Below are 11,201 nucleotides of genomic sequence, written 5' to 3'. Positions count from 1 at the left end.
TGCAATCATTTGCCTAATTCGGATCTAATTGAAATATGTCGTATCTGAATCTTCATGAGTTCTTTTGCCAATGCTATTTATTATTTGTTTTTATTAGTATTGCATTCATTTTGTTTGCCTTTTTGGCTCAGTTGGATTTCAATCAGATTAAGTTGCTTGTTTTTCAATTGATTTGTCCTATGTTATTATGATTAAATGGGAATGGTCTAATAGATTTATTTATATATGTATATATATTTATAAAAAATTTATTAATTGTTTAGCATGACATACTGTCAAGAAATATAAACACATCCATAAAATATGATTTTTAAAATATTTGAATACATACGAAGATTTTTTTTAAAAATAAATATGTTAACATTTTTAATTTTATTCAAATTATGAACTGATATTTTGAACTTCAGTTGATTAAAATATATTTTAATAATTGTTAAATAATTTCTTGTTGCCGTATCATTGATAAGAGTTCGCAAATAAATAAAAATAGCTTAGCAAACAAGATTTTTGAAAAATTCTTGAGAATATTATATATATATTCACTTATAAATATCGCAAATAAATATTATAAATATTAAGTTGCTTTTGGGAATGCTTAACATATTTATTTAATGAGAAAATATTTCAAAAGTAGTTTGGTAAATAATTTGTGAACTTAAATTCATTGCCAACTTTGAGCCTTGGAACAGCTGTTAGGCAAAGCGAAAGTCAAGGGCTTAGCTTTAGCAGCTGAGCAAGTTATTACACTACACATTACACTATGCAACATAATTGTAGTTTGTGCAGCTGAGTGTGTGTGTGTGCAGAAGTTGGGGCATGTTGTAAGCGCAACCTATAATCAGTATTAAGGCAAGGCCTATTATTAAGTTGATTGCAATTTTGGATAACTAAAGACAAAAATGTCTGCTTTGCTTATGTGTGGGTAACACCTCAAGTTGCCTCAAGTCGCGCAACCCCCACTCCACCACTCCGCTCACTTTGGGGTGGGGAGACGCGCATGTGGCACGACTTGGAAGCTGAAGGCGAAAAATTGGGAAGCCGCAGCTTATTGACGGATGAGTTGATGGTCGTGGCTGACAGTCCAGGGCGTCAGACTCACTTGAGCGCTGCTCAGGGCCAAGCTTTCAAATCTATCTATATGAATTCTTGTAGCAACGGCAGGGCCAACGCAATTTGCCGATCATTAATCATGATATTCCACTCACTCAGCCCCAAATGCGTTTGGCCTGTCTATATAGTCGATATATATGCATAAAGTCTGTGAGCGCATGTGCGCGTAAACAAGCATAAATTAATATGGCAACTAATTTAATTAGCCATAAATCAACGAGTTTATTAAACAGTAGCCCCAGCCAGCAATAAACTGCCCGCAAATTGGCTAATGCCAAAATCGTCGACCTCAAAGTAAGCCCCATGTGATTATTTATCTTACTCTCTGCCCGACTTCAAACGCCGCCCACACGCGCCCAACACATTTCGAATGCACATTAAAAATCAGTTAAATTTGCAACTCACACACACACACACACACACATGAATGCAGCATATGAAATACACTAAATTCATAACATTTCCCAATGCGTTGTTCGGTCGCTCAGTTCGGGCTCCGTCGGTTGCTCGCTGGCCGGTTGTTGTTGGCAAAAAAAAAACCGCAAGGGGCAAGGTTACCACTCAGAAAGTATTGTTGTTAACGGCGAAAGGCACAAGCTGCGGCGCTTACACAAAAAATTTATAAATATTTTTACATGCAAAGTTATGATGTAATTATTATGTCAAGCCAAATTACTATTTAATAAAAGCCCGCACTGCTGCTAACTTATGTTATTTAATTACAGCTGCTAGCCCGTTAAGTTAACAAATTTATTGCAGTGCATAAGCTTAAGAAATTTAATTTTTCATAGCCGCGTTAATGACAAATTTTAAAAGCGCTAATTACTATAAATTGCAAAAAAATCTAATTTATTTTATTATATGTGGGCAGCTTAGTTGAGTTTCTATAATTGCTAAAATGATTTAGCAAAGAATTTGCTAAGCCTTGAATAAATTCTTATTAAATAATTGATTGATTGATTGCATAAAAAATTTTGTATAAGTAAAAATGCCAAAAGATTAAATACAAATGTTAAAAGCGCTAATTATTCGCACTTGCAAAAAGCTGATTATAGAATAAATTCCTTTTGGCGAATATCAAAACTAAAAAAATAGATTCTATGGTATTTTCATAGGACACATTAAATAAGTATTGCATATGTATTAATAATATTTATATTAATGAAGATATATTAATAAAAAACCAATTTTTTAAGTATTAATTGTAGCCAAATCCTATAAAAGTTTTAATGATAAATATTTTTAATTGTACACCAAAATTAAACTAAAAACTGAGATGTGTACAATTTCTTCTGTTGAAAGGAGAAAATCAAAATTAAAATAATAAATTTTATGGTATTTTCTTTGGATACCTAAATAATTATTGAATATATATGTTATTAATGAAGAAAACCACCAATTTTTAAACTTATGACTTTAAAATTGTTGCCAAATCCTAAAAAAGTTTTGATGATGAATATTTTAATTTGTATAAATGAAATGAAATAATGACATGCATTGCTTACAAAAAAAGGAAAGTGTTGCCTAGTGATTAAACTAGCTACAAACTGTGGATATTTTCTATACTGAAATTTATATTACATTTTATGCTTATTATGATATTAATTTAAATAATAAATTACAATATTTACAACTGCTCTCAAACTGTTCACATTAAGTGCTGCTTAAGCAAACTGAAAGTAAACACATTATTCGACTTTGGCCGCGTTAAGTGATAAGTTGAGCGACCATTTGGGACTCGAAATCGAAAACCGAATCTAAGCAAAGCGAGGTTGACAAATAAGTTACGCTTAAATTGGTGGCAAGCGTTTATAAAAGCGAAACACGCAACACATGTCGAGAGAGGGAGAGTGAGAGAGACACAGCAGCACCTAAAGCCGAATCATTAAAAACGCCAATGGCTGATAAAAAATTCAAAGACCGAGCCGGGCGCAAATTGAAGCTCGAAGCTCTGGGGCTGGCTGCTGCCATAAACTTTGAATTTTACGACGCTGTGTGGTCTCATTTGACATATTGTGGGCTTTACGAATCCGAAATTAATGACAACCAGAGAGCCCAGTGCAGGTAAAGGGGGCGCCTCGGTTGCCTTTTTGGTAGCAAAGTCGGTTTGGGGTTTGGCTGGTGCCAATCCGGTTTTGTTTTTTGTTTTAAGCGACAGCCTCATCAGTTAATAAGACACATACCCATTTTTATGGCATTAAACGACGACAAGTGAAACATAAAATATATATTTACTTGATTTTTATGACTCTCGACTCGACTCGACTCGAAGCGACTCGACATAGAAATTTGAATTGCAAATTTCGAGTTTGCCACAACAATTTGTGAATTTAGAGTCAGTTGTCTACTTAAAAACAAATTCATCGCTTTGCTGCCTTTTATATATTTACATACTCTTATATTTTATTATTAGCATTTTCGAAATAAATCGCAATCAACGTAATTTACGAGCCGCGCCGCACAGTTGAAATTAATTTATTTAAATAACACGGCAAACTCAATAAATTTCTATAAACAAAATGTTAAGCATTGAATTTATGCTAAAAACTGCAGCGCCAACTTGCGCTGAATAAAATAACATTCTATATTATTCTCGATATTTGTTTGCTTTAATTGAATGCATTATTTGCTAACGAGATTTGAATTTGATTGCATTTGTTCATGTATTAAATTATGCACATTTAATTCAATCGCTTGATAATTTCCTGCTCACTCAATCAACAGCTGCTAAATCGACAGACACACACACATATATATATATATATATATATATGTACATATATATATTTATTTTTAAGCATTTGCTTTTGTTTACGCCTCAACGAGTTTATTTATTAATTTGAGGCAGAATCGCATTGCAAGCCAAATGTGCGCTCAATCAATTTTTAATACACACAGCATAATTAATTAATTTATAATTTTGTAGAGTGCGCACACTGTGGCTACGTTAGTTACACTGTGCAACAAAATTCAGCTTGAATCATAAGATAAATTCGAACTGCATTCGATTTGAATTTCTATATTGCTTATTGTAATATTTTAAAATGTACATTCTAAATGCTGTTTTAAAATTAAATTAAATTAAAATTAATTGTGCCCCAAAACATATTAAGTTTAGTTACGAATTTCAAAAAATATATTTTTGCTTATATATTTATAAACATGCATTAACTTTTTTTAAAGCTACAAACCACTTGCTATAAGAAAAGAGCAAGCTGGTTTAAAAGCTTTTAAATTATTATCCTGAAATAAATCTAAATGAATTTATTTGAAGTTTAAGATTTGAAGACAGATTCAAAATTATAAAAATGTATAATAAAATAATACATAAAAAATATGTAAATAACAAAATACAACAATCTGTAAAAAACCATCAGATAATGTACGATTTCTATATAAATAAATTTAGTTTCGATTGAATTTAATTTATAAATATATAATTATTATAAAATAATTTATGCAGTAAAATTATTTTAGTTTCTCTTCAATTCTTATGTTTCATAATAAATCAAATCTAATCTCAACTGCTGCCTTCACAAATTCAACAATTCAAATCATAAATTCTTAAATATAAATTTAGCTTCTCATGATGTGTTTGTTGCTTAGTGTAATCCATAACCCACATATTGTTGAAGTTGCAATATTGTGTGGCATGCAGCATTCTTTGCATAGCTACTGTTGCTTTTATCGCCTCGATTTATATCGTGTGTTTAATCATGCAACAAAATGTTGCATAAATCCTGATTTATGCACTTGAACCAATTAAATCTCTGAGTTATGCCCGCAGCGCTCCCAACCCAACCCACCCCACCCCACTCCGTTCGTCAAGGGGATAATTTGGGTCAACCATGCGATATGGCTTTATGCGTTTATGAAAAGCGTTATGAGAATAAATCATTAAATTGGCATTACACTCGACTCGACTCGACTTGACTACTTAACAGCCGCAGTATGCTAAAAGTTTCTCGAGAGAGATGCGACTTGTCTTTCAAGTTTTTCGCTCTCACTTGATAAATGCCAGGGACACATTTTTCCAGCTCTCTACTCGCAGCATATTCATAAATCAGCGCTTATTATGTGTGTATGTGTGTGTGTGTGTGAATTTCTACCCCCGTATAGTCTATAATTTGTTCAACAGACAGGCTTGCATCCTTGCCCGTTATCCTGTTGGCCCCGTTCTCCTTGTTTGCTGTATTACAAATGACTGTGGAATATTTATAAGCATCATAAATTTAATTTATGTCACCACTGCCGCCCGCCGCGTTTATTGTGCGCATAATAAACGCTCCTCACCCCGCCCCAGCCCCAGTCACAGCCCAGCCCAGCCCAACCCCTCCCCCCACCTCTCACACGCTCAGTTATCCAGCTATTGAAGTAATTTATTATTTTTATACGTTTCGCATGTGTGTGTGTCTGTTTTTGCATTTGTATGTGTTTGTGGCACGCATTTTATACATTATATAAAATATAGTGCGAAAATTGCAGTAGCTATTATTTTTATTTATTATACAAGTTTTTTTTTCTCTGCTTTCTGCGAATTTATGTGCTAAGTGATAAATATGCTGGCTCTCTTTTTTTTTGATTTTAATACACATAAATTATTTATTTTGTTTTTCGTGCAGCGGGTTGGGCCCCGCTTATCTCTGCATAAGTTGGTCTGATAAAATATTATATTTGAATTTGCGGCTTTCTGTGTTGCTGATTTACCTTTTCCACATTTTCCACATTTGTGTGTAAATCAGTTGTAATTTTATTTACAGTTTTGTACATTTTTGCATAAGAGCTTCAAAATCGATAATAAACGGGGCTATGTATTTAAGCCGGTTTCCGTTGTATGTTGGATAAATAAAATGATAAAATTCTATAATTTCAAATGTGACTAAACGAATTAATTCAGGTTTCGAAAATAGACCAATTTTTTTTTTATATATACAGCTTTCAATAATAAATAAGTAAGCAATAAATAAAAAGTATACAAATATAGTTAAAAAAATATTAATAAGAGAAACATCAGAATGTTTACTACTCACTAAACTCTTATTGACTCGAATTTCAATTTGTTTAAGTTTGAGTAAAACTAGCGACGATTCTCTCATTTTATATTAAGGATACCCTGAGAAATTATTGTTAATATAATAAAAATATTTTATTAGCCACTAAAAAATTAAATGCATATTAAACACTAAAATCTCAGACGGTCTCCAATGTTTATGTTGAATAAATAATGTAAATAAAATGATATATTGCAAAACGTTAAATTCTATAATTTTTCAGATTTCGAAAATAGGCAGACCGTGTTCGATTCTTTGCATGCAATTTTTCATATATACAGGTTTCAATAATAAATAAGTAAACAATAAATAAAGAAGAAATAAATTGAATAAAGAGTATAGAAATATAAATTTAAATAAATAATTATAAGGCATACGAATTTTTACTACTGACTAAATTCTGAACTCAAATTGACTCTAATTTCACTTGTTAAGCCTGATGATTATTTATACGATGATTGCATATGGTATAATTCCCACATAATGATAAATAAAAAATATAAAAAAGAAAATTCCCTTATTTATTTTTATTAATTAATCAAATTAAATTCATATTAATTTTGATTATGATTGAATTAAAAGCTAAAGAAAAAAAGATAACTTATATATTTACAAATATTTAAGTATATATTTGAAATATTTATTTTTAATATTAAACTTAAGATCAGTGTTTGAGCCAAAGATCATGGAATACCCTGTATGCTTATATTGTTTTTTTTTTGTTCATATTAAAACATGCATTATTCATTTTTGGAAAAACTCTGCTTGGATTTATTTAATATTGTTTATGATTATAAAATTTGGTATTAACAGTTAACAACTGAAGCACACTTGGGTTGGCTTTAATGGTAGCTATGCTCATCATGCTCCGCATAGGCGTGTTCATACTCCACTTCATGAGCGCCCAGCTCATGGCCCAGCTCATGACCCGCATCATGCTCGTAGGCAATGTGAGCGTGCTCGTGTCCAAGATCATGGTCATGACCATGACCATGCTCCTGTTTGATAGAAAAGCTGCTGGAGCTGGAGCCATGACCGCCATGATGCGAGTGATATTCGTCATGACCACCATGTCCGCCGGAGCTGGAATGCTGCTCGAACTCCACTTTGCCGCCATCGTAGCCGCCATGGCCATGATGCTCGGGCACATAATGATGCAGTTTCTCGCGATGCACCTGAGCTTCGAATCCCTTGTGCTTATCCGCCGTATAGTGCACGGTGCGCTTGTGTCCATCGGCATCGATTAGCTCGTAGTGTCCAGTGACCTTGTGGCCATCGCTATATTCGCTCGCCTCCTTTACATCGCCAGTCTTCTCATCCTTGACGCCGTATTTGAAGTTGTACTCAGCTGGAGCGTGGTGCTCATCATGGTGTTCATGATGATCATAATGGTGCTCATGGTGTCCACTATCGTGTGAAGTTATTTGGAATGAGGCATGACTAGTGGCGCCACCATGACCATGGCCATGTCCATGAAAAGGAGCTGCTTGTATTAAGAGCAGCGAGCTCGAGCTCAGCAGAGCGAACACTGTAATTAGCTATAAAGCGAGTTAGTTGGACGTCCAGTTTAGCTTTAGCTTTTGGCCAGACTTACCTTTTGCACCATTATTGCCGTTTAGATTGCAGTTAGCTCTAGGCCTTGTCTTTAACTTTGAGACCTCAAGTGAACTGTGCCTAACTGTGGGCCAAACATGCGTTTTTATAGCCAAAGTTCAAGCTGTGTGTTTTAACTTTCAAAATTGCCAACGCCTTTCGGTTTTCTGTTTCACTTTCATAATTGCTCAGTGTGTTTGGTTTGGCAGCCCTCTGATTAATTTTAGTTTCAAGCTCTAAGCACTCGTAACGTAATTCATTGTGAAATTTATTGTGCCCAGTCGGCCCCCCAATTTAAAAAGCCAATTGTTTATGTCGGGCATAATCGCCATTGCAAGTGCCTTCTTCTTCTTCTTCTCTTGCGATAATAACGTACCTAAGATTTTATTAACGCCACCTGTCGGCCATCCGCACCTGGTTAAAGTCTTGGGACCGTTCAATCAGCTATACAAAAGAGTCATCATTGCATTGGGAAGACCTCTTGTAGAGAATCGAGGCCAGGGCCGGATCTCTCGGGCTGCTCTTGCTTGTGCCTGTCAGTAAGCAATCGACGCTGCTGTCATCGTGTCGCATTCATTGAAAGACGAACTCGCATTCAACTTGAACAATGGAATTTGGGAAATATTGGTGTGCGCTATGTATTGGCGAAAGGACCTCTCTGCATCTTCCAGACACAACGCAACGTCCCTCGCACATTGCAATTTGCATTCGCATGCGTAAGATTGTTGCAAATATATTTTGCAGCTTTTCATCAAAATGTAGACAAGCTGCGGCTATTGCATAATGAATTTAATGCTTTGCTTGATTGATGCACAGGAATTTTTAATATCAAGGTCACAGTTTGTTGACTTAAGAGCGAGCGAATTGGAATTATATTGAAAAATTTAACATTTTGTTATTACTTTGCAATATCTATTGCTGTCACTTTTCACAAATAAATGTAACAAATATAAAAAATAAACTTAATGATTACAAAAAGCTTGTCAAACGTTTCCATAATATAGTCAATTAATTAATTTGAAAGCTCGGTTGAGTACTTCGCTACATTGTCTATGGGCTATCGCAAGAGCAATCGATTGTAGTTCGCAAAAGTACTAACATTTTTTATTATATTTACCCAACTGCATTAATTATGCTTACTTGAGATTTTTTAGATCCTGTACATAACAAAGAAAGAAAATTCGAATATTAAATTTTGTTAAAAGGTTTTTTTAGGTACCTAAAAGTTCTAAGTGAAATTCATCGTCAGATTTTATAAAAAGTACAAAAACTACAGAGCGTGGATTTGATTCACTGCAAAGATTCTTTTTTTTTAATACTTATTAATATGTACCATGTACTGTGTCTCGTAATGTCGGCTGTACCCAACTTTACTTTCTGAGCTTTGTAATTTTAATTCGAAAATCCCATACGCAATCGCACCAATTAGCAGTAGATTAGAAAGTAGACTTCGCTAACATTAAACTTGAATGAATTCGAAATGAAAATAATGTAATTATTTGCAGCAATTAATACGCTTTAATACATAAAAACCGAAAGTATTGCTAGTCAATGTTTGAGCGCAATGTGAGGCAATGTAAATCAGATTATGAGCTGCATTGCTTATTGTTAAACATAATAAGAATTTTTTTTAGGTATTGTCAGGACTCTTAATGATTATCAGTTGGGTCGGAAGCCTTTCTTCTTCAGTGTCGTCAGTTTATCGCTGCTGCTGTTGTCGGTTGCTTGCTTGGTTCGTTGCTTGGCTTGGCTCTGATGTCAGTGTCATTGCTGGCTGCGTTTTGTGGGCACATTTCGTTTGCTTGATTACTCATGTCAATCAGGTTTCCAAACAGCGACGACATGCTGTCAATCTTTGTGTCATGGCCGTTGCAAGTTGAAGTTGTTGCCATTGGAGTTTGAGTTGGACAACAAGTACGCTTGATTGTGCGCCCCAAAAGGCAAACAGGGAGACAGACAGATAGAGAGAAAGAGGAAGAGAGGGGAAGCAGAAAAAAGGAAAAGCTGATGCCACAAAGGTGCTCACTGCCATGCCACTGACACTGACAGTACTTCAACGTTCGTTTGTTTGTGTTGCTTTTCTTGTGTTGTGCTTTTCGATTGAAATAGTGCATGTATGTAAATTGGTGCGGCTCGTTTTCCGCAATTTGGATGCCGCCGTCAAGGATAATCAACAGCAGCGGTCCAGACCAGCAGGAACGAAAGCAACAACGGCTACGACAGCACACTCATTAGGCAGACCATAAATTTGCAGACGCGTCTGTTGTTGTTGTGCGCTGCTGCTGTTGCTTTCGTATCGATTGGGTTGACTGTTGTCGTCGTCTGTCGCTTGATTGCTGGTACTTCTATAACGACGCTAAGAGATAGATACGACTGCAAAGTACGGATAAATTTGCAACGCAAATTTCTATCCAACTCCCTGCCGACGCCGCCGCCGTCGCTGTCAACTTTAATCCGACTTTTATCCATCGCGCAAGTCCAAGAGTCACATAAATTTTGCCGCTCGTCTGACATTTTCGCCCCAAAACGGTTACGAAAATTGAAAACGTTGTTCAACTTGTTGACAGATATTCCGTATGACAGACCGTCAACTGTCACCGTCAACCGAGCGGCGTAAACGTTGACAAAAAAAAAAAACCACCGCAAAGGGTCCCCAACAAACCAACCAACCAAATTGATGGTCCACCCATCGTTCCTTTGTGGACAATTTCGTCTTCTGCTCCCTCTCTCTCTTTTTCGCTTTCTCGTCCTATCATTATCATTAAGGTAGACTCTGAATTCGGACAGCTACCGCATGCAATTTACTGCATTGCATCGGAATGCGCTTGTCTTATTCCGCTGGCTGATCCATTATGCAGTTGCCTTAACCCTATTGGCATTATTAATGCAGCTCAGACCATTTATAAATCCCACTCAAAGGAAATCTCAAATGGCATTTTTAATTCGCTCTCATTTCGTATACAATAAATTGTTATTAATAATGGAAAATAATGAATAAAATTCAAGAAGAGGGTCCATAAAGATAAACTGTCGATGGGATTTGAGAATGGATAAAATAAGGGGTGCTCTACTTACTTAACATATTTTGGAATATAATAAGAAAAATACTACAATGGAGTTGTTTACTAAATGTTAAAGAAACTAAAATTCGCCACACAAGAAATTGTTGTAAATTGTTCTCTTTTTCTAGAAATATTCTCTTACTTCTATTAAGAATATTCTACATAATTAGTATTAAATATTCAAAAATTTATTGAGAAATCCATCGAAACGCTCTCAATAAATCTTAATCGCAATTGATGTAGAATTTGTGTGTCCCTCTTCCTTTTGGAATCAACTTCCGTTACCCAATCCACTTTGCTTGCTAAGCGGAACACAAGTAATTGTTGCACTATCCTATGGCTCTTCATAAGAAACATATTCAGCATTGCTTGCCGCATTCTCTGC

The 11,201-nt window shown here is 35.0% G+C and overlaps 1 protein-coding gene across 1 annotated transcript; it reads right to left on the bottom strand.

Annotated features, from left to right (window-relative positions):
• Positions 1-7,003: 7,003 nt before the first annotated feature.
• On the bottom strand, positions 7,004-7,767 carry LOC108594397 (histidine-rich glycoprotein). Its single transcript, XM_017979566.2, has 2 exons — positions 7,756-7,767; positions 7,004-7,699 (listed from the first exon to the last, which is right to left on the bottom strand). Exons 1-2 carry the CDS (start codon positions 7,765-7,767, stop codon positions 7,004-7,006), a joined length of 708 nt encoding a protein of 235 aa, XP_017835055.2.
• Positions 7,768-11,201: the final 3,434 nt, after the last annotated feature.

This window comes from Drosophila busckii, chromosome 2L (assembly GCF_011750605.1).
Source record: "Drosophila busckii strain San Diego stock center, stock number 13000-0081.31 chromosome 2L, ASM1175060v1, whole genome shotgun sequence".
NCBI lineage: Eukaryota > Metazoa > Arthropoda > Insecta > Diptera > Drosophilidae > Drosophila > Drosophila busckii.
Note: the sequence above shows the minus strand (reverse complement) of the source record. Positions and strands in the feature narration are given on the sequence as shown.